Source organism: Rattus norvegicus, chromosome 7, assembly GCF_036323735.1.
Source record: "Rattus norvegicus strain BN/NHsdMcwi chromosome 7, GRCr8, whole genome shotgun sequence".
NCBI classification, from domain to species: Eukaryota; Metazoa; Chordata; class Mammalia; order Rodentia; family Muridae; genus Rattus; species Rattus norvegicus.
The window spans coordinates 91,630,711-91,654,932 of NC_086025.1; the positions used below are offsets into that span (position 1 = coordinate 91,630,711).

Here is a 24,222-nt window from a genome sequence, read left to right on the forward strand (position 1 = left end):
AGGAATAAACAGTCCAAGCTTCTGACCTCAGCTCTTAGCCGAATTGCTGTGTAGGCTGGGAAGGTCACTGGAACCCTCTGGTCCCCACTTCAATGCCAGCCTCTGTAGGGTAATAGTAATTACAACGGCTGCTTTTCAAGAGTGTTTGGGCATTAACTAAAGAGGGTTTTAAGGAAGAAAGGACACAGAAGTACAAGGAATGGGCTATCAGTGTAGTTGACATGCTCATCTGAGGTAGCCAGAGGGAGCAGAGCTCAGGGCAAGCATGAGTATCGAAATGGATGCTCCAAAGTTGCTAGAGGGCAGCTGTCATTAGGACAAATGGGCCTTGTTCATTTCTGTCACTGGCTGGAAATTTTCTTTGGGAAATACTTCTTTGGGGAAGTATTCAGTGCAGGCCATAGAGAATGCTAGAAATCATGTAGCAGGTCTGCTCCAGTTTTTTTGTGTGTGAGATGGAATTCTGGTCTTAAATGTACAATGTTAAGCTCTGCCTTTCTTTTGGGGAGAGACTGGGATAAATCATTACATCACACTGTTCATAATACATGCTTAATTTTCTTAAAACAATGCGACAGTGGGGCTAATTTCTGAAAGGTGCCCTACATTCGGGCTCTGCTCTGTGCACGCATGTGTTTGCAGGCATGTGCATGTGTGTGCGTGCATGTGTGTGCCTGTACGTGGATACGTGGGTGCTCACAAGTGTGGGTTTTAGCCTAAGTGACTCTTAGGAAGCCACGTAGAGGTTTCTATCTTTCAGAATTTAAGAAACCAAGGCACAGAAAAATCATTAGTTGTAAAGAGGGAATGCTTTTTTTTTTTGGAACTGTCACATGGCAACTATTTACAACAGACCATACGGCTTTCTGCAGGTCACCTTCACCTGATACATGGTACAGTTCCAAACTGTATGGGTCCCGGAAGCCACTTACCCAGCCCAGGGTCTGATAAGATAAGTAAGCTAAGTGTCCTGTGAGGCTCCCGAGTGTGCCTGTCCACCGGAGAGACTGAGATCACACCAATAGCAGTCACAGGTTTCTGTATGTCTCAAGTCTTCCTGCTCACCATTAAGACGACGGGAGCCAACAATGAGGTTTTAATTCGGAAAGCCGAAACAAAGGTCTGATACATGTGGCCCTATGCCAATAACTTACAGGCTCTGAGTGAGTCTGACTCAGTATTTTCTTACATGTACGCTCAGGCTTGCTTCAAAGGCATCCCTTGTCATCACTACCAATAAATGGAACTGAGATTTTAAAAGGCCGGTAGTACCAGTTCTCCAAGCCTGTCTTCTGGGGACTAACCCCAATCCACAAACAGCTCATTCTTTCTGAGGAAAGGAGAGCTCCCCCAAGCCACACTGAAGACTTCAGCAGGACAGCCAGCACCCTGCCCCCAACGTCGTTCTGCGCGATGCTCCGGTTGTCTGTTATCCTTCACATTCCTTCCACCTACTTTTGCCAAGTTTCTCTTCCCACTCCCCTCCCTCTGGATGCCCCTCATGCCACCCTCCGGGACGAGGCATCAAATCAGAAGTGCCTTAGCTCCTGTATCACTGAGTCCTGGACTTCTGCTCGGTGGCTAAGTGGAGGGAACCATGGCATGGGGGGTGGCTGGGTCACTTACCCTGCTGATCTGGATGCTGTTCAGCTGCTGTTGCCAGTGTAGAATGGTCTCCATTCGATACACCCACATGTTGATGTTGCCCACCAGCACGGACTTGCCGACTCTCTGGACCAGCGTGCATAAGGATGTGTAGAGGGTCTGGAGAAGTTCCCGTATGAGTCTTATGTTTTGCTGGTCTTCAAGAACTTGAGTGGAAAAAATGAAATCAAAGTTATGTTACTGAAGCCAGGCATATTACAAGTGGGCTTTTCTTCTCCCCTGTGGGCTCCTGTTACTGAGTGCTGCCTCTGTCTTTCTTTCTCGCCAGTGTTTATTCTACACTCGGCTAATGGGTAGAGTTTCTCTCATCTGGGTCCCTCTTTGTTCCCTTCTCCTGGGTTTCTAAAGAACTCGTTTCTGTTTCCATTGCCCCACCAGTGCCAAGTGTCCACCTGAGCAGAAAGCGGTGTTTTTGTTCAGAAGATGACATCTTTCTAGATCAGTAGAAGACTGCAGTTTTGGGGTTCAGAAGGTTGGGTTCTAACCCTGTCTGTCACTTCTCTAGACAACCATTTCTCATACGCCTCAGTTCCCCTATATGTGACATGACTCAGTCGAGCCAGAGGTCTTAAGGTTCCCTCTAGTTCAGTTTATGCCTCAATTCTGCTTTTGCGCACAGCTCCATTTCTTGGGAAGATAGAAACTCCATGGTGCAGGGTGAGGTTCATGTCCTCATTGAGAAGCCAGCCAAACTTGAAGTAGGGCAAACATATGATCCTAGAGGAATGACAAGGGGGCAGTGCTCTTGCCCTTTGCCAAGGGCATGGGTGGCACCGCTTGTCTGAGCTGGAAGCTTTACTCCTGAGGTTCAGCTGGCAGTCTTCACTTCCATAGGCGCATGTGTCTTTAAACCCAGTGACATCTACTTGAGATGCCTATTCCCACACCTAGAAAAAGGGCCGAGAGAGGGCAGGGGAAGCTCACCTTTCAGTACTACTTTTTCCAAAATGTTCATGAAGTTCTTTTGGGCGATGCCACTCAGGGATGTGAGCTGTGACTTTGCTATCAGCTCCAACAGCTGTGGATAAAAATAGAAGTTGCCAGGCTTAGAATACAGAGATATTTTTTTCCTCTAATCTTCACTTTTGAGTCACATGACATGTAGATACAGACTGATGACTGATGGGGGTGGGGAGAGAGAGAGAGAGAGAGAGAGAGAGAGAGAGAGAGAGAGAGAGAGAAGGCAAGGCCACCAGGAATTAAAAAGCAGATGCACAGAGTGAAAGACAAATGGGTGGAATTCAAAACCAGGAGTCAGGCTGAATATTTAATTGCTTTTTTTTTCTTTTATATATCAAGGGTTTGGGGTTTAGCCAGGGCTGATCCATTCTATTCAGCCCACTTTGGAAAGGAGAGCTGACACTATTCCAAAGGGAACAGAACCTCTCATGACCTGTGAACAGCAGAGCTCTGCATAATCACCCCCAGGGGGATCTGTCCTTGTCCGACTTGAACCTTCGTCCACTGCTCTCAGGGCACAGCAAAGCTCACGTTTGGTGTATGTCCCAAGGAGGGGATGATTCTTTTTTAGACAGTACCTGCTTTCCATGTTCAATAACCTTGCCTGATTATTAGATTCCTCTCTCTCTTTTTAAATAGATGTCAAGGAAGAGAAACAGGGTGTATAGTGCATCTGCCTCTCCACAGAGGCTCAAAGAAGAACCCTAGAATCTGTCAGCTCTGACACAATCTTTTTTAAAACTTTATTTTATGTGTGCAAGTATACCATGTCTGCCTTGTGCTAATGGAGGCCAAGAGAGGACATTAGATCCCCTGGAACTGGAGTTACAGACAGTTGTGAGTCACCGTATGGGTGCTCAAACTGAACCCAGGTCCTCTAGAAGAGCAGCAAATGCTCTTGCTAGCTGAGCCATCTCTCTAGCTCCCTGCAATAGAGCCTTGATTGGATAAATTCTCAGCTCTTTGATTATGGGCATGCCTCTAAATATATTTTTCTATGTGGGTTCTTTATCTTTATGAATAATGTTCAGGGTCTTTGAGGTGGTGAGCTTTCAGTGAGAGAGTATACAAGGAACCCTCACCAAAGGACCCCATGTGAGTTAGATGCTAGGTACGTTCAGTTTGTTGTCAAGGGCCTATGTTAATTTCGATTACTCCCATTATTCCCAAACAAAAAGAAAAGACATTATAACACTGTACTGGCATCGTAGATACCATATCGGATGCTGGAATCAAGGCAGGCAAGGGAAGAAACAAAGAAGAATCTAAAACTCTGCCGTATAAAAACAAACTGTATGAGAACACAGGGACTGAAGCAGGACTGCAGGGGACTCACTTTGGACCTGTGCCCTACACTAATGGTTCTCAACCCATGGGTCATGACCCTTTGGCAACTCTCTGTCTCCAAAAATATTTACATTACAATTCATAACAGCAGCAAATTACAGTTAGGAAGTAGCAACCAAAATCATTCTATGGGTTGAGGGTCACCACAACATGAGGAATTGTTTTAAAGGGTCGCACACAGCGTTAGGAAGGTTGAGAGCCACAGCCTTACGTGGTTCAGAGCACCTCCATTGTCCCAGGCCCTTATTTAAAACATTTGTCTTTATTGAGTCCTTTGGACCGTTGTCAAACACAGACAGACCTAGTTCCTTGAATATAATTTTACTTTAAATTGAAAACAAAAAGTTCTGAACCTTGCGTGCCTTCGTGCTAGATGTGGTATCTTTCACATGTTCAGGGGAAGGAGGAGGAGGAAGAGAAGGAGGAAGAAGAAGAGGAGGAGGAAGAAGAAGAGGAGGGAGAGGAGGAAGAGGAGGAGGGAGAGGAGGAAGAGGAGGAGGAAGAGGAGGAAGAGGAGGAGGAGGAGGAGGAGGAGGAGGAGGAGGAGGAGGAGGAAACACTGCTGTGTTGTGCTTAGTGCTGGAGACCTAAACTTAGAAGTCAGGAGCCAACAAGAGTGATGCTGACAGGCAAGGCATCACAACAGTCCCCGGTTGTGGCGTGGGGGTTGAGGGGGTGGGGAGGCTCTGTCCATGCATAGTGACCGCAGGGCTCTGTGCCTGCCTGGTTCAGTTCTGCCACCAATCAGCGTGTGGCAGTGGAAAAAGAACACAAACCTTTCATTTTCTCCCTGAGCAACAGCAGGCTTAGAAGGCCAGGCTGATGGTTTATTAATGCCCAGAGCCTCACTCACATGACTAGCATAAAGCGAGATGAAAGACAGAGAAAGCCTGGAGGTCTGGAGCCTGCTCCTGCAGGGCGGGCGGCTGAGAGCTGTGACTCATCCTTGGGTAGGAGGTGAGGCAGGGGGCAGCCTTCAGATCAGCCAGAAATGCATCCAAAACACGGGTGCCATGTGACCCCCAGCTCCCCAGAGTGTCAGTCTTAATCTCATCTAAAAGGGCACCAATCACAAGGAAAAAATAAAATAAAAAAGACTGTGCTGCAGGCCCTGCCTGTACAGCTAAGAAACCTCTGCCACTCTACGTTTAGGGGAAGCAAAGAGCTCTTTGTGCTGAGCTTATCACCTGAGGAGGGAGAGGGACAGAGCAGCAAACTAGCGGGTGACAGGAGGGTGACAGGTGATCTCCTCTCTGTTTCACCATATCTTCAGGGAAAGCTTTCATTGCTAGGCAGCTGAGGGGCCCTGGAACAGGAGGATGGGATCCTCTGTCTGGGTGACCTTTCTATAACTGTCATTCATTTAGCAAGAATCTCCTGTAGCACTGAGGCAGATGACGGGGATGGCGAAGTGCCATCTAGCTTGTTCCTGGGTTTCTAATGCCAATAAAAAGACTCCCTCAGGGAAACACAAAACAACAATAAAAAGACGACTACCTACAGGAAACCCAAACCTGAACGGCAACAGCAAAAACTACCTCAGGATTGTTATGAGAATCAAGCGAGATACAGAGAAAAACAAAACTTGCTGTGAGTACCAAACATAAGGTGTTATTATCACTATTAAAATTATTCTCCTCCCCAATGCCGGGTCTCTTAGGGAAGTTTAAGGTTGACATCTGGAGTAGATGAACTTTCTAGAGGGCCAAATAGGAACTGTTTTGTTGTTGTTGTTGTTGTTGTTTGTTTGTTTGTTTGTTTGTTTGTTTCTGTTGTTTTAAGGAAGGAGTTCTCTATGTAATAGCCCTGGATGTCCTGGAACTCACACTGTAGACGAGGCTGGCCTTGAACTCACAGAGATCTACTTGCCTTTGCATCCCCAAGTGCTAGGGTTAAAGGAATGCGCCACCATACTTGGCCTCCAAATAGTAACTATTTTAAGATCCGTGGGTTATACAGTCTTTATACTAAAAATGCTCTGCAGTTGTAGTACAAAAGCAGTCCTAGACAACATGTAAATTAATGTGCACACTTGTGTGTATCAATAAAACTTTATTTACAAAAATAAATGAAGGGCCAGATGTGGTCCTGAGGTCCCTTGCGATACACATCATAGAGAGTATAACGAAGGTCCCAGAGTCAAACTACTGGCTTCATTTTTTCCTATCTATAAATTTTGTATAGTGATATCCTTTCCTTAAAAATTGTTGTGAAGCTCAAATAGATCCACTATCAAGCACTCACAAGTGCTAGGTACCAAGAATAAACTTAGCATTATCACAGCTTTTTATCATAATACAGAAAAGACAGCTTGGTAAAATCATTGCCGGGCAGAACATAGGGAACAACTAAGGTAAATTATAGCTCATTTAAAGACTATATTTCAGTCGTACCTGTCGTCAACTAAGTGAGTTCAGGCTTTAACATTCCTCTGACATCGTTACTACATTTGTGATGCATTTAACAGCTCTCTGCTGATACGTGTCATGACTTGTAGAGATGCTTCAACCATGAAGTCATACTTTGCTAAAGACGACGGATATTTACTGTGCATAGAGATGGTGCCACACAGTTCACCTATCTGGTCTCAGTTTTCAACGCCAAAGAGGTTAAGTTCCCAGTTGGCAAAACGAAGACTCTGAGGCTCAGGGCAGTTAAGCAGCAGCAGTAAGTTGGTGAGTCAAGACTTGAGCCCAGATATGTCTAACTGGGAATATGTATTTGGATAATCAATAATTCAGCACGTAGGGCCAAATTTTTATCCGAACAATTGCGGGAACATCATGACTTGTTACAATCTGCAGAGAGAATCTGGAAATTTTACACCAACACTGTTCTGTGCCTGGAGATCAGCTTCCATGCCGAGGTGAAATAATGATCAGATAATATTACGGACGCATTTAGGAAGAGGCAATGGTTTTGGGTTGCCTAAGGAGTCTCCCTCTTACACCAATACAGCTTACTGCCAAGAGCCAGCATGGCAGTGCCACGTGATATTAATGATGGGAAGAATCTGTCGGTCATGTTTGTTGTTGAGAGCTGTTTGCCCCAGAGAATAGATCGTATCCAGTACTTTGTTTACCAAGACGACTGAGCCAACTACATCCTTTGCCCTTAGCCACAGGGAAAGGAGAGCAGAGGAAAATGTTTGGAAGTGGCTGTTTTCTCCCAGCAAATTTTAGCTCAGGTGCCAGTAATTTGTGGCTGTGTTGAAGGAGAGGCAGAGGTGTGGGAACAGGGGAGTCAAGCCCTAGGCTGTCCCTGGGGGCCATGGTGTCCCTGTGAGTAGGCAGTGTGGGGATCTGCCATTGTGTGCAGGGACTCACTGTGCAAAGAAAGAGCGAAGCTCTTCTACCGGAGGGAGGAGGTGGCCACGACTTGCCCAAACCACATCCTGCCCTTCAGCCTCAGCTCGTGCTGGCTTTGGAGATGATGGAGCGGAAAAAAGTCTAGTTGCAAGCTGTTATCCCAACAGCCAACTGTGGCAGATCTCAGAGTGCAAGAGTGCATATCATCTACAGTTTGATGTGATGATTGGAGAGTCACTGGGCAAAAGCAATTAATTACTTCCCACCATTCTTTACTGGAAACAGGTTTCCTCTGCAATTCATCCTAGTATAGCACTTAAATTTATTAATACACACACATACGTGTGTGTGTGTGTGTGTGTGTGTGTGTGTGTGTGTGTGTGTGTACCATCGTATGTGAGTGCACATGAAGAAACACTGTATGAGAGTTGGTTTGGTTCTCTACTGTTACCTGTATGTGGGTTCTGGAATTGAATCCGTCAGGCTTGGTAGCAAGTGCCTCACCAGCTGCACCATCTTGCTAGCCTAGCACTAATATTTAAAAAAAAAAATATGTCACTTCCCCACTCAAAATCCTCAGATGCTTTTCCTCTGCATGTGGGAAAATCCCCAAGCTCCTTTTCACAACTGACAAGGTCCTCCTGGACCTATTTCCTGTCCTCTCCCAGTCTTTTGTACAGTGGCCCCCAAGTTCATTCTGTCTCTGCTGTACAGTCCGACGGCGGCATTCTGTGGACAGGTCAAGTTCATTCCCATTTGTGGGTCTCGCGTCTCTTCCATATCTTTACATGCTTGGCTCCATCTCATCCACAGGTCTTAGTTCAAATGTTGCCCAGATGGAGTTCAGAGGTATCACCCCTGACATCTTATTTGAAGCCCCTCCGCCGCCCTCCCCCATCTAACTTTCCTGACCCTTCACTGTTGCTTAATGCACAGCTTCCCTGAGCGTCACACACTTGCTGCTTGTCCAATCAGAAGCTCTCCCTTAAAACCCTAAAAGGAACCAGGTTTACTATTTCACCTCTGCCTAGTTCATGCCAGTCACTTCCACACGCACTTGGTTTTGTTTTGTTTTTTAAATACATTTGTCTTTGAGAGTCAAAGAGTATGACTTCTGGAAGGGATCGGGAAAGAGTTGGCCTGGATGTCTTGTTGCTTGGGATAGTTAAATGACATGATTCTACATTTCATGAACTTTCAGGTTAGAGGTCATCCTGGGTCAGAATGGCGATCCAGGTGCTGCACAGAGGGCTGAGAAGGAAATTACCTACCATGGGGAAAAAAAATCTCAGACACTCGCTGAAGGACAAGCAAGCCCCACCTCTACAGGGAAGCTGACTGTCAAGCCTTCAGGAGTATTGGTAAAAATAGCAGCTTCTGTTTCCTGTCAGTTTAAAAGGCCAAATCCAAATGGAGGTCAATCATATACATTCTATCTCTCAAGACATATTGTTAAGACTATATAAGAATGTATTTGTGTTTTTGGCTGGGTGTGGTGGTGTGTGGCTTTAATCCTAGTACTTGGGAAGCAGGGGCAGGTGAATCTCTTGGTTTTGAGGCCAACCTGGTCTACAGAGCCAGTTCCAGGACAGCCAGAGGTACACAGAGAAACCCTATCTCAGAAAATTCAAAAAGACTATATAAGAATGTACTTGTGACTTGGCTAGGTGCGATGGGACGCTCCTCTAATCTCAGCACTCGGAAGGCAGATCAGGTGGATTTCTGTGAGTTCAAGGCCAGCCTGGTTAACATAGAGACCCTGTCTAAAGACAAACAAGCAATCAATAAGAGAAAAGGATGGAGTTGTGTCTACACTCCTTCGTCTCCCGGGAAGAGGAACTCCATACCTTGCATGGAAAATCTGCCAGCATGATCAAGGGCTATGTCTCACGTGCTCAGTGCCCAAGCTGGGTGTCCACTGGAAGGCAGCGTCATTTATAACGAGCCTTCAGTTACACTAGGCAGCGCCACTGCCTGCGCTGAGTACCGTGTACGTCCAAGATCCTTATTTATCCAATGGATAACACAGATCGCATACCTGGAAAGTTTTGCCCTGACTTTGAGCTTGAACACTGGCAGGTTGCAAGAAGAAAAATTTCAGCCACATTAATAATCTCCAGGCATGTCAAGATTTGGGTAAATATTATTTGCAAGTGAAACGGCTCTTGAACTAAGAGAGTTAAAATGGGGAGGAGGGCCAAGTTTATGTGAATTAGTTGTATCCTCAGCCAAGAGAAACCTGTCTCTCCACCTTTCGACTGTCTCAGAACTTACAAAGGGTCCCTGATTTCTGCTGTATATCTCTGAGCAGCCATGGTTACCACTCATTGCCACTGGTTACCCCGAGCCTCCCCAATCCTTCCAGCATAGCCTCATTTAGTCTACAATGCCCCACGTCTCCCTATGCTCCCGTGAGGCCGGATGTGATGTCTTCGGCCTCAAGTTTCTACCACTCTCCTTTGCTTCAATCCCAGGTTTCTGCACACACCTTTTGTTCCTGAAAGCCTTCTGCCTGCCTCTCCGTCTGGCCAAATCCTGGCCAAACTTGAAGGAAGCATCTCAGGCACTCCTTCTGTCTAGAAGTTCTGTGTAGCACTCCTGGACAGCACCAAACCCAACCAACCAATTGCTTACATAGTTGTAAAAACACCTGACAGCAGAGGCAAGGTCCCGAGAATTTCTCAAGGGCCGAGGCGCACTGGCACGTGGTGGGTTCAGTACAGAACAGGGCTTCAAAAGTATTCACTTGAAGCATTTTGCCACGTCCAGAATGAAGCAGGGGCATGACGTCAACTCTTTCACCCTTGTCATTGGAGACCTTTCACAGAATCAGGAGGCTTCGAATTCTAAGTCACGTATAGCATCGGTTCCTTCACAAGCATCCTTCTTGGATGGGCACTACACTCGCACTTAAAATTCAGTTCGCCTGTTCATTCTGAGGTAAGTATTGACTCAACCTAGAATCCAAGGTGGACTTCAATATAAAATATATTTCTAAGACCTATGTTCCTATGTGTTTAGATTCTGGGTCCCCACAAAAAAGAACATGTTTTTGAGCCAGTAGTTCCGAAAGCAGGCTAAGAAAAGTCAGTCAGAAAAATATGGAAGCACGGCCACTCCAATCATTTCTGAGAGTCATTTCCAGAGAGAGTCATGTTGCTGCTCTGTAGCCTTGCTGCCCCTGCAGTGGCTGGCCTCCTTCCTGCTATGTCAGACACCAGCAGCTTTAAGGCCCTGATGGCTGAGGCCCCCTTCCACCTCAGGAAGGCCGCCAAGTGTGTAAAAGCACCAATTTAAGCCAAGGTTACTGTGGCCGAGGGACCTGCATGGAGAGCCGGTCTATTATGCATCTCACAACCCACTGAGGCTTGGCAACCGCATGCCCTTAATTTCAGTACTGGGTTTAAATTTGACTCATTGGCTCGTAGCTGGTCTTCTGTTTGCCAAACCACCCATCGACTTAAACTGAAACATGTTTTTTGGAAAGTGCATTTTTGGGGGGTTGAAGGAATGCAGCAACTTGCTAGAAATATTCAAATGGACTTAGGGTGGTAAAAAGAATGTGCTTTGAGCTGGGGATGCTCTTTGCTGCAGAGGGACACAGAGAATGTAGGGTGATAGGCTTTCTTTGTCCTTCCTCTATTACTAGCACACAGGGGCTAGTTTACCCCAGTCAGGAAGTGGGTATTCAAGTTCTGCATGGCCTTCCTGGGTTGATAATTGCAGCTATGGTTGCCAGGCGGCTGGTCTTGTTCATCCCATAGAAGAATGGAGACCGATGGTCAAACTTATTTTGGCCTCGTGGTTTTTCCCTGTGAATGTGTCCATGTGCATGCAGACAGTCGTGTGATATAAGAGGCAGAGGGAAGTGTGAGGGTGCAACAGGTAAACATGCTTGCGGCACACAAGCCTGCTGGCCTGAGCTCAATTCTGGAACCCACGATGCAAGGAGAGAACTACTGCTCAGAAGTTGTCCTGTGGCCTCCATGTATGCATTGTAGCAGTACATGTCTGCTCTCATATGCACACAGCACACGCACACGCGCACACACACACACATGCACACACACACACCACACACAGACATACACACACACACCAAATTAAAGAATGGAGACTCCATTCTGAAGTTCTCCATCTGAGCATACAGGTGGACAGCACCAAGTTCAGGACCACAGGACAGAGGATCAGAGTTGGATGCCCTGCGTCTCTTCTTGGCTAGGCCCACCTCGTACAAGTCACTTGATTCCCTGATGTTTGCTTTCCCATCTTCAAGATGAGTTTAGCATATCTGCCCACTGAACAGCCTGACCTCATCAGAGAAGCAGATGTACAGGGTTGGAGTCAGAGGACTGCCGGGAGATAGCTGGGAACTAGTTTAATGTCAGAAGCTGCTCTAAATCATTACTTACTAAAATAACCTTTCCAACATTCTCTATTCCCTGACTTTCTTCCCCACAGATCCTTCCTGGCTACCAGATGACATCACATAAAGAAGCCTCGCACTCAGAGCCTCTTCTCAAATCCACCTCCTGGTTTAGACGTATTTCCCTGATGCATCATCGCCATCCACTTCTTAGGGATGATGGACTCACACATTATCTGCTTCCACACCAGTTACAGTTCTGAGAGGGTGGGGTGTCTATGACCATCACTCCCATTTTACAGGGGGGATGACAGAGGTTTGCCCAGGAACATGTGTAAACCAAGCAGGCCAACAGCCTCCGCTGATCCTGTCTGCCGGCCACTTTCACCCAGATGGAGTATTCTACTCAGTAAGCTTTGGACAGACAGGAGCTCTGCTTGCCTTCTCCAGGCTCCTTGAGTTTTACTGCTACTCAAAACCCATTCAAACCTCACTTACTCCTTCCTGGTTGTCCTTCTTGGATGAGCTGCTCACAAGGATCCTCCTTCCTGAGACTTAACAGGCTACCCCCTGTGTGCTACCGGCGTGCTCACACTGTCTTGTGAGGACAGCTCTGGTGAGTGCAGTATGTACTTCCCAACTCACCAACTAGATGCACCAACAGAGGGCAAACATTTTTAAAGGACACTAAGTGTTCCAGGCTTCCAGGCCACAAGAACTGGACTCTAACTGGACCCTAATTCAACTGACTTCAGGACATTTACTTTGAGCCCTTGCTTACAAAGAACCCAGGGAAGCAGACACAAGTATGAGCTCTTACGGATGCCCACTTTTCATGGCCACATTTAGTTCCTTCTACAGTCCTGTGACATCGGGTAAGTCAGTTGCCTGGCTGTGCCGTTTGTTTACATGGAAATGGCATAAACAGTCACAATTCACAGGAACACTGAAGAGAGTAAAGGTGACAAATGGTTGCTGCTGTGTTCTACTCTGGACCCTCTGCCTTATGTCTTCTGAAAAGTAAAGTAGGTGGGGAGAAAAGCCACCTAAAACCAGATCATTCTGATGATCGATTTGTAACATGAAATCAGATCCGAGAGTCTCCTTTAACACAGATGATGGAAACTAGTCATATTCTTAGCAACAGAAGTTTCCAGATCTCCCCGGGACCATTTCCAATCATCCAGACTAGTTTGCAGGCATTGCAAGGACTAGGTGACCTCTCTAGACCAGTGGAGTCGTGCTGAATGACAGGGACATTTTGCCCAAGAAGGGTTCTTATTTTTATCTCTCTTGGACTGAAGAGTAGCTCAGCCAGAGAGTGGACAGAACAGGCCATACGTCATGGACTCAGCCCAGGGCTTCCAATCTGCTGCTTGAAGGCCTGGCCTTTCGCCAGGTCACTCTGTCCAGGCAGCCTGCATCTGCCCAGATGACAGGTGAATGAACCAGGCCTCAAGGGGGCTTGAATGTCATCCCTTTGGCTGAGTCTCTTCAGTCATCTGACTGTGTTATGGGCACCGAGAAGCTGCACAACCCAGAGAAAGAAAACAAAAGCTAAACCAAGCAACCCCCACAGGAGAAAATTCCCCTCTCACCTAACTCAAACAGCTGCTTCCTCCCAGGGTGAACCATCGGTAAAAAATATCCAATGGCGTGTGTGCGTGCATGTGTTCGTGAAAAAACGATCACCCAGATAGACTCAGTAGCTTTACAGTCACGTTAAACTTACTCCTGCTACTTCATTAACATTTTCCAAAGGTTTGCAATAGAAAGCAACAGATCACAGAGGAGGTGTCAGCTTAGTGTAGATGGAGACTTAGTATGAGGTGGGAGGCATGGGTGGGCCGCACCGAGGGGCGTTGAGCTCAACTATTTTGTGTCCTAAATGACTGATGTGATCCAGAGTGAGCTGAAGCAGGAGAGCGAGAACAATTAGGTTTCCACATAAGTTTAATTTGGGGTTTATTTCCTTAGGCATGATCCTTCACCGATGTTGCTGCCTTCTACTTAGATGGGGTAGGTGTGAGAGGACCAGGAGTGGATTTTCACTTGGGGTAGCCTTACCCATGGACAGATTCACTGAGAAATTATGGCACACCATGTCTGAGGGGGTCATCTCAGAAATGACAGCACAGCTACCCTCAAGTATTGGGGTTTGGGGAAGTTGTTTTCTGCTTGTCCTGAAACTCTTAGAACTCTTGGGGCCATGAAAATCAATCAATCAATCTCTCCCCACCTCAACCTCCCAGGACAACACGAATGCTAGCAATCCAATTCAAGAGTGTGGTAAGCTTGGGCTCTTGAGACTCACCCTTACTACGTAGTTGAATCTTCTGGAATCCAGGATGGCAGTCGAGAAGTCCAGTCTGTTGAAAGCTTCCCCCAAAGTGCAGTATCCATGGCGCTGCACATGAGAGAGACAGAGGCATACGTTACGCCTGCCACACAGAGGCCATTCTCCAGTACAGTCCAGAGGACTCCACTGAACCACTGGCCACTCATCAATCAGGCTTTGCCTTTCCTCCTGCATCTGAGTCCCAGGAGACACAAGGTGGGTGGTACCGCCCACATCTTCATCGGTTGGGAACTGACCTGTGGATACCCCTCTTCATGATTAGACCACCCTAGCTCTCTGCGTACACTAGTCTGGAAGTGCTAACAAACTCGAAGTGTGTCAGAACTGAGTACAGGCTATTTGGGTTAAACAATGAGTTCTACTTGCCTCCCCTGCAGGCCACACCACAGCCCCTGAGAACCCTGTGCTTTGTGAGGAAGAAAATAAGTTTTGGACTTTTAGTATAGAGGTACAGAGAATTGGGAAGACAAGTTTTGGCATATCATCTTGTCCTGTCCTAAGTTTCTGGGTAATTCGTGTTTGCCACTGATCTCTCTTTGTGTCTGATGTCACAGAGAAACAAGGTGTTTTCCATGGTCCCCGAGAGAAACAGGGATGCCGTCACTCTATCATATTGCCTCCTGTCCTAGGGATCAAATTGTCTGCTTTATCAATCACGTGCCATAGAGGATGATTTGAGGAAGGTCTTGTACCTACCTACAGCTCAAAGAGCAGGTACTGAAAAGGCTTGCTGAATTTAATGGCTAGTTCCCTCAAAGCTAAGCTCTAGCCAAGCCGAAGTCCAAAGAGCTCTCTTCTGTCTCCTCTCCCCGACAGAAAGCCGACACCCTCCCATCTTCTGTTGGAATTAAAGGACTGTTGTTGCCCAATTCTCTCTTAGGAAGGTACAGCATTACTAAGCATGGGGCTTTAGTAAATGGATGGTGACTTACCTCCTTAGTACTCCCTTTGTGAACATAGATCCACTTCTCCTGATGGAAATCTAGAAGCAAGAAAAAAAAAAAAAGGAAAAAGAAATATATCAGAAAACTTGGTAGCAGGCCTACCAAGAATTTAAACATGACTCATTATTTTATTAATTCCAAAGTTCGAATGTTTTGACAAAGAAGACCTCGCCAACAATCTAAGAGAATAAAAATACTCAATATCTGTGGGGTCTAAATATTGGATCTGTAACTAGCAATCTGAATCTTTGATATCAGACGTAGTGTTCCCAAACCTCCAGATTAAAAAGATAATCTAACACTCGAGTGCCTTTGTTTTAAATGCCAAGCCTAAAACTCACACAAGACCATAAAAAGTGGATACAGAACAGGTGACATGAGGGAAATGCAGACGGAGTGGATTCAATTAGAATAATTTATAATTCATGTTTTTAATAGAGCCTTATATCCTCTGCTAATATAGAAGTATCTAGACCACGTGAATACCATTTGTCCAAGAGGGACACACCTATTTCCTTCTTCCATCCTTTTGTATTTTGAGACAGAGTCCATGTATTATAGGTTGGCCTCAAACTCACTGTGTGGCTGATGTGATCTTGAACAATTTTAAAACATCTGTTATTTTGCCACCCCACACTTCTCCAACTCCCTGGAGCTGAGGACCGAACCCACCCATGGCTCACTGAGCTAATCCCGAACCCTTTGTTATTTTATCTTTTTTTAAACTTCTGATTCTCCCCACTTCTAGCTTCTGAGAGGAGAGCAGAGCAGAGAACCACAGCGCCTAGTTCATTCAGTTCTGAGGATGGACTCAGGCCTCAGCCTGGGAGGCCAGCACTGAGCTATATCCTTAGTCTCACAATTCTATTTCCAAAGCCTCACAGCACAGTTGAAAAACCAAAGCACTGCTGGAATGAACTCCGCTGGTTGAGTTCCTGTACCGTAACTGTCTTAGGTCACATGCAAGTGACAAGCAGGATAAACTCAACAAGCAACGACTTTTGAGCAGCAAAGAATATGCTGATCTTGCCTGGAAAATGCACAGTCAAGAAACCTCAGTTAGTGAAGTCAGAGGCATCAGGGCAGCTAGCTGTCTAATAAGAGAGGCACTAGTTTGTTTTTCAAGAACCATTCATAAGAATCGTCAAACAGCGGGGCTGAAGAGATGAGGTTTAGATCACTGACTGCTCTTCCAGAGGTCCTGAGTTCAATTCCCAGCAACCACATGGTGACTCACAACCATCTGTAATGAGATCTGATGCCCCCTTCTGTCATGCAGGCATATATGCAAGTAGGGTGTTCATAGACATAAATAAATCTTTTTTAAAAAGGAAAGAACCATTAGACAGCCTTTCCTTCTCTTTTGAGGCAGCCCCAGGCTGGCTTTGGATTTGCTTTGTAGCAAGGATGATGGCCCTGAACATCTGATCCTCAGGCTGGGAGGACAGGCCAGAGCCGCCATGTCTAATTTATGCAGTACTCAGGGACTGAACCCAGGACCATTTTGCTTCCTAGGCAGGCACTCTTCCAAGTGAGCTCTGTTCCCAGACACCTTTCTTCTTATATTCAAAACAAATGACTTACACTGAGTTTTGGTTTTGCTGTTCTGTATGTCTTTCTTTCTCTTCTTGGCTGCAACATCGTAGTTCAGGCTGTTGAACAGATTCTCCTTGTTGCAGTAACTGTGATGGGAGAGGAGAGGGCAGCAACGATAACTCTAAAGAGCTATAAATAACTCACTGGATTATAAAACACACCAACATATATGTCTCCCAAACAAGACCAAACAATAAAATCATCTAAAACCAAACCAAACCAAACCAAACCATGCAGACAGACTTCTTTCTACTGGTAAAAATACCATCACCTCCATGTGGAAGGCTGGGATAGGGGTATGTGTTTCTTTTGAATTCTCTAACAGGGCTTTCCATTATAATTTGATACAGAGCCCTATACTCTCTAAGAGCAATGCAGGCCATCACAACATCTCTTTAAACAAAAGGGCTGAACAGGGGGTGTCACTGTGCCACACAATGCCTGCATTCTGCAAGACACAGAGCGTCTGCACCAAGCTGCTTCTTTCTTCCCTCTCCCTAATCCTCCCTCCATCCCACTCTTCTTCTCGCCTCCTCTTTATCCTCCTTTCCCATCATCTCCAACCCTCCATCCCTTCCCTCTTTTTTGAGACAGGTCTCACTATGTAGATCAGGCTGGCCTCAAACTCATGTAGACTCACTTGCCTTTGCCTCCTCAGCACTGGGATCAAAGGTGCGTGCCACTGTGCCCAACTTGAGCTTTCTGTTCTTTTCTTTCTTTCTTTTTTTGCCCCTCCCCCTCTTCTGTTCTTTTCAAGATAAGATTTTACTACGTAGCCCAGGCTGGCCTTGAAATACTACATAGTACAGGGTAGTTTTGAACATAGTGGTCTTCAGCCTAAGCCCCCCAATACTGGGTGTAGAGAAGGCTAGGATTGTGATGTGTGCTACCACATCCTGCTCTTTATAAATGATTTCACTAGGCTATAATTCACATGTTATACAATTCATCCATGTACTGGATAACCAGGCTGCTAAACTAGCATGTTCCTGTCCTGTCTTTAAAACGTGATCATAATTACAAACATCTGACTTACAAACTCCCTTTCAAGCAGGAATACGATGCTAGTTGTTTAGGTTTCTGACCTAAGACACTAGGACTCAGGCTGGAGGGTTAAGATGTTGGTTCCTAACAGAAACTAGAAATTTTTTTAAATTTTATTTTTCTTGGATATTTTATGTATTTACATTTCAAATGTTATCCCTTCCCCCCTTCCATATCCCCTCCTCTCTCCCCCTGCTCCTATGAGGATGCTTCCACTCCCACCCACCCATTCCAACCTCAACGTCCTGGCATTAACCTACACACTGGGGAAATGTGCCTTTACAGGACCAAGGGCTTTTCCTCCTATTGCTGCCCAACAATGCCATCCTCTGCTACATATGCGGCTGGAGCCATGGGTCCCTCCATGTGTATTCTTTGGTTGGTGGTTTAGTCCCTGGGAGCTCTGGTGGGAAACTTAGCGGGGCTAAAAAGATGTCAAATATACTAATCCAATTTGTAGATCACTGAAGGATGGGCTAGTCCAACTTTGACAAGCCTTAGCAAGCTGAGGTGTCATGGGAATAAGGGCTCTAGTCTCCTGATTTAGGGGACCTCTCTGAATACTTTCTACAAAAATGATGGGGAGGAAATACTAAAATTTAATGGGAGAATGGGTTCCCTGCCTCCTTCAATCCCAAGAGGCAGGCAGGATTTATAACAGCAACCTGTACAAATTAGGTGTGTGCGTGTGTCCACTAATGTATTAAGAGACTTTAAGTTTTTCTGATGTCCTCTGCAGGATTTAAAACGTGATTTGTGCCTTTTTTTATTTTTATGGGGATGGATATAGTAAGCATATATGCTCTTTTCTGTTTCCTGCTTTGTGTAAATGATAGATGGGAAAAGAAGACTGGAAACAGTGCCGAGGGTTCTTTCATTGCAACTGGTGTCTCAGTAAGGAAGACTTGCCTAAGTGTCTTCCTGAAATGCTGATCACAACAGATACCCGGTGCTGCTTTTAGAACCTACAGGGAGAAACTTGATGAACCCCCAGTCAACCGTTCATTTTCCTTCTCCCAGCCATACCTAATACCGTTTATTGAGTTCCCTAATGTTTTTAGCCTTCTCTTTTTCATTCAGGGAAACAGGGTATTTTTAGGCTTCAGACTGGGTGTCACAGAAATGACCTCTCTCAGAGGCACTTGCTTAAGTGAGCCAAGGGTGAGTGTTTTGGGTCAGGCTTTGTACGACTCCCGGGTATGTCTGTCTGCTTGCATGGCTCTGTCTGTGTGTGTGTGTGTGTGTGTGTGTGTGTGTGTGTGTTGGGGGTGGGTGGGTTACAAAGTCACTGACCAGGGATTATCTGTTTCAGGACAGCAGGAAGAAAAGGGGCAAAACAAACAGTAGAACTCCGAGTCTCAGAGGCTGTCTTAAAGAATTTTAATCAAAGCTGAGGCAGAGGAAAAGATGGAGAGTCAGTCGAGTGGCCCCTGATGTCCCAGAGCTTCAGAAAATAGAGATAGAACATTCTGTGTACAAAATACCCAGGAAGGCTTATTTTTAAAGAAATATACACAGAGATGCACAGCCTACATCACCATACTACATGGTGGTGTAGTCTGTATGGCCTATAAACTACGGTAAAAATTCCATATGTAGGGAAGTACAAAACAAAGCTATCTTATTTTGATCCATATACATATGGGTCTGCAGCAGCTTTAGGCACAGATAGTGACCTTATAAAGGAAAGCGTTTGAGGGGATTTGAGCTTTGGCTTTCTCCATGGATACAAGAAGGAACTGCTTTAAGTTGGAGTGACGCATTTCAAAAACCAATGTGAAAAGGATCTCCAACCACTGCTGATGCTGTCTTGATGCAGCGGGTAGAAAAGTTTTAAGCACAGGGTTTGAATTCTGGAGGCTTGGGAGCCAGGCTGTAAAGTTTATTTGTGTTGTCTACTTATGTTTTCTTTTAAGCAATAATATATTCAGTGGCTATTTTGAGACTTCAGTTATGTCTCGATCCAGGAAATGCAAAATCAATGGAAAATTACAACTCAAAAATTTAACAGGAAAAACAACCACCATTTACAAATCATGGCACATAAATATATATAAATGCATTTAAAATAAGCAAAACCATGTCAAGGGGGCTGGTTTCCTCCACCAAATGCAATAGTAGTTAAGGAGTTGTTACTTTGTAACTACTTACTAATCCTCGAGTTTTTACTTTGTAACTACTAAAGTAACCACTTCTTACTATTCCCCGAGTTGTTACTTTGTAATTACTTCTTACTAATCTTGATGTTTACAGGCACAGGCCAAGAATAAGGAAAAAGTCCTTCCCCACAACACCCACATCACCATTAACACATATAAAATACTATAAGGCAACTGTAGAAGTGGTGGAAAGTTTTCAAAGTAAGACAATAAACTAAGGAACATTTGTGCAACAGACAAAGGAGGGGATGGGAAACGAGTTTTATTTTGTATTTCATTTGTAATTAAGAAAAATACTTAAAACCATTTCCTGACCCAAAGCAGTTATATCACCCTGATTATGTCCAGTGAAATTTTGATGCTCAAAGTCATATATAGGTTGCCAAACCTGAATAGGCTACTTCCTGGATTGCTTTGGGGGAAACAGGCTAGCCCATGAGGCTTATTACAATACTGTCCTGCACAGGGTAAGTGCTTGTAAAAATATCTCTATTATTTTTATTCAAGGTATCAAGGCCAACTTCCTCCTTCCTGGGCCAGTCTTAGCAACAAACAGTATGTAATGCTGGGATGGGCTTTTAACAGCAGAAGTGCAGGCTTGGCTATGAGAGTTGAGATTACTCATCCTGGAGTTGGGGCGGAGCAGGGGTGGTTGGGGAGGAGGCAGTGTGGGTCATCTCAACCACCACTTCCTTGAAGCATTCTTGGATGGCTCCAGCTCATAGAGTGCTCCTTCCTTGAAATTCTAATCTGCCACACAAACCTAACACTGGCCATCTCTTCTTTATCTTACAGTTTCAACTTTTTGTTTGGTTTTCGGAGATGGGGTTTCTCTGTGTAGCCCTGGCTGTCTTGGAACTTGCTCTACAGACCAGGCTGGCCTCAAACTCAGATCTACCTGCCTCTGCCTCTGCCTCTGTGTGTCTGTGCCTCTCTCTGTGCCAGGATAAAAGGTGTGCACCACCACAGCTAGGTTCAGTTGCAACTTTTTAAGAGGTCAGCTTTAAGCTTATCTAAAATTTTCTACTATGTCAGGAGGAATTTGGCTACTGAGACTGTAACATTTGGCTGTTGGAGGGCAGCGCCCTGGACCACAGAAACAATGGCCAGTGGAGTCTATAACAGGTGTACAGTGCAGACAAGCCATGGTTTCCTCTAATCAATAATCTCACCAGACGACGCCTTTATTCTTCACTCTTGCTGGGCAACTTTCAGGACGGTGCATGGAATTAGAGAAGCCTCAGTAGTTCAGTTTACAGTCACTCACCCTCTTTTATGAAGGACCTGCCTTTTGTTTTCTTAGAATAAGAGGCCATTCAAGCTCACCTGTGCAGTCAGGCACTGGGCCCAAACCTTACATCACAGGAAAACCAAGACGGAAAACAGAGAGCTATCTGAGATCACAAACCCAGACTCAGAAGGCCACTGCTTTTGAGAAGTTGGCAGGCTCTTCTGCTATGGAAGGAGGGCATTGTTTATGGTTGCTGGGGGGGAAAATCCCCTGCAGACAGTCAGCTGCTTTGCTGAGGCAGATGACCAAATCATTCCTCAACTGTGACTCAGCAGAGAACCGCAGGTGGCTTTGGTATTGATCACTGTTGGGACCATGATGACTGAGAGTGATAGCTTCAGCTCACAGGTGTGACACTCAAGAAAAGAAAGGGGATCAGGGAGGGACAAAAGGACAGGGTTTCTCTGTGTAGCCCTGACTGTCCTGAAACTCAACTCTGGCCTCGAACTCAGGGATTCAGCTGCCCCTGCCTCCCAAGTACAGGGATTAAAGGCCTCCATCACCACCAGGCCTCAGAGGCAGGTTTAACTCCTCTTCAGATCTTTTGGATTAGGGAGAGTGAGGTGTCCCTATTTCTGTCTCCTGGAGCAAGGATGGAGTGAGCGACCAGATGAACTGGGATTTCTCCATTTTAGTTCCCAGCTTGCTGAAACACAGTGGGCTGTTATCCTGTTTTAGTGGGACAAGTCATTGTGATGCAGTGGGCTGGACCCCTGCATCGTCACCCTGGAAAGAACCTAAGCTTTTTTTTTCTTTTTCTTTTTTTTTTTTTTCCCCGGAGCTGGGGACCGAACCCAGGGCCTTGCGCTTCCTAGGTAAGCGCCCTACCACTGAGCTAAATCCCCAGCAAACCTAAGCTTTTTATACAGGAACAAAGAACTGGGGTATTAGATTCGGGCTCCTAAGATAGTTGGTTCCAAGGAGGAGAAAGCTTCTGGTGTATCCCCTACTCACTTAGTCGAGGAAAAAGTATTAGGTATAACTGTTGACTTCATTCGCTGGAAAACAGTCAGGTGAGACAATGATTGACTATCTGATTTTCTGTGAATAAGATTTCTTTATTCTTTATAGTCTTTATAGTGTTCTAAACTTCTCTGGGACTTCCTCAAAGAACCTAACACAAGGCTAATGTATTTGATTCTCCTGGAAGGCCCCAAGTACAGTGATTTGTCTCACCTCATTAAGAGACAAAGGGAATTCAAGCATTACAAATCACAAACAAATGGGAGACAGTGGAGGTCACGCTGCGCACATAACCACAGTTTCTTGACAATTGCCAAAGCTTTATTCAAACAACCATTGGCAAATCTCACTCAGTGGGACCTGGCCCACTCACAGAAGTCTCTGCTGAAGTCAGCTTAGGGATGCAGGTGTGTGTGTGTGTGTGTGTGTGTGTGTGTGTGTGGTGTTAGCCAAAGGACAGTGGGAGGGGAAAGCACCTAAAGGTGACCTCAACTGCAAACAAACTTCTACCAGTTCCTCAGGTGTCTCAGGGAGTCAGCTGTTCAGGTTGGGAATTGATTCTCGACCTCATAATTTATGAGTGGGCACTTGTGACCTCAGATTTTCCACTAGATGACAGAGCTCAGGTGAGACTTCAAGTCTGGGTGGTCTTTCTGCGGCTGGCAAGCACCACTAAGGAGGGGAGTGTGCTCACCGTATAAAGACTGACTGGAAAGGGCTAAGGAGGAAACAGGTGCAAGTGTCTGGGCCTTCCTGAAGCAGAGCATTGTTCTCGCATTTCTTTCCTGCCTCCCTCAGTAGCCCCTAAGCTTTACCCCAAAGACCCATTCCACAAGTCTGCCCAGGAGGGCTGTTGTCCCAGGGTTCATCCTCTGCCCCTCCCAGTTACTCTTTTTTTTCTCGGCCCACTCAGCCGTCGCCTGTGCGTGGGAAGAGACTTCATGCACTCAGGGTAGGGCTCAAGACCAATCCCATCATCCGGCTGGTGACTACTACGGTTCTTGTACTCTTTGGGTCCTGTCACAGGACAGTGAAAGGCAAACAGTCAAGTCGCTAGCAACCGCTTAAAGCAGTAACTGTGCGATTCTGGGATCTAAAGGAAGAGTCTGTGAGTTGTGCGCCTGTGTTCAAGTGTTTAGGAACATAATCCCCGATTGCCAGATTGAGGGGTACCAGGTTCTGTATGGAATCTTTTCTTCTGGGTGACACTGATCTTGATCAGTAGGAGACACTAAATTACTCATCTCTCACATTCTGGTGACCTTTGCAGAAATCCCGGCCCCTCACTCCTATCCCTTCAGCCGGAAGCCCCTACTTTATTCTGGCCCAGAGCTGCTTGCCCTTCTTCACCTGCCCCTGAGGTGCGCACCTCCCCCTTGCCCCCCCCCCCCCCCAACAGCTAAGATCGGTTTTGTGGAAGTCCTCACCTGCTGAGGTCGCTCACGAAGGTGCCGCTTTTCTCATCCAAGAAGCGCTTCCAGCCGTCCGCCGTCTTCACCCAGCTCTGGCCCGGGGACCGCCAGTCCTGACCAAGGAACGGCATGGTACCGAGAGCGGACGCGACCGACGGATAGGACGGATCGACAGCCAGGAACCGGCCTGGCTTGCCCAGGGGATGCGCCGCTCTGGGAAGACGCTAGGGAACGCAGGCGGCAACTGGAACAAGAGTCGGGGAACTGATGTGGAGGGTTGCGGGTCCTGGGTGGGCGCGAGGGTCCTTGCACTGGCAGGGGATCAGGCGCTGAGGAGGGTCGCGTGTCGCGTCCTGACTTCGGGAATGCTGCGCGGCTGCCGGAGCGCAGTATTTATCCCGGGCCGCTGCCCCGTCTCTTTGTTGCCGGAAGAGCCTCCTGCTCTTAGCCCGGCCCCCCCTGCGCCCCGAGGCCACGTGGCTTTGTTTATGGGCTCGCCTTGTTTTCCGAGGCGCCCGCGGCTCTCGCTCTGCTCGCAGTTGCACAACCTTGCGCCCGTGGAAACTTGAAGCTGCCTGGCTAGGCCAGATGTCCCGCTGACCCTCGGTGCCCTGGCACCTCTTGCACCTCCCCTACTCCCCTGTCGGGCGTAGCTGCCTTCACTAAGATCCTGGCTTTGCACTCAGCACTACGTCCCCCCCTACGGGTCCCGGACAAACTAGGTGCAACCAGGAAACAGACATAGAAAGTTCGGAACTGTCAGTCCCAGGGGGTCTGGAAACGGCGGGACCGATCTTTGCTGGCAGAT

The 24,222-nt window shown here is 46.4% G+C and overlaps 1 protein-coding gene across 1 annotated transcript in view; it reads right to left on the minus strand.

Annotated features, from left to right (window-relative positions):
- The window catches only part of Fbxo32 (F-box protein 32), a 33,567-nt gene extending 9,786 nt beyond the window's left edge, over positions 1 to 23,781 (minus strand). Inside the window, exons 1-6 of the mRNA NM_133521.2 lie at positions 23,430 to 23,781; positions 16,534 to 16,631; positions 14,938 to 14,987; positions 13,961 to 14,053; positions 2,590 to 2,683; positions 1,627 to 1,811 (exon numbers count right to left, since the gene is read on the minus strand). Coding sequence (NP_598205.2) covers positions 1,627 to 1,811; positions 2,590 to 2,683; positions 13,961 to 14,053; positions 14,938 to 14,987; positions 16,534 to 16,631; positions 23,430 to 23,545 — 636 coding nt within the window. The 5' untranslated portion in view covers positions 23,546 to 23,781. The remainder of the gene's footprint in view (positions 1 to 1,626; positions 1,812 to 2,589; positions 2,684 to 13,960; positions 14,054 to 14,937; positions 14,988 to 16,533; positions 16,632 to 23,429) is intronic.
- Between the last annotated feature and the right edge of the window lie 441 nt (positions 23,782 to 24,222).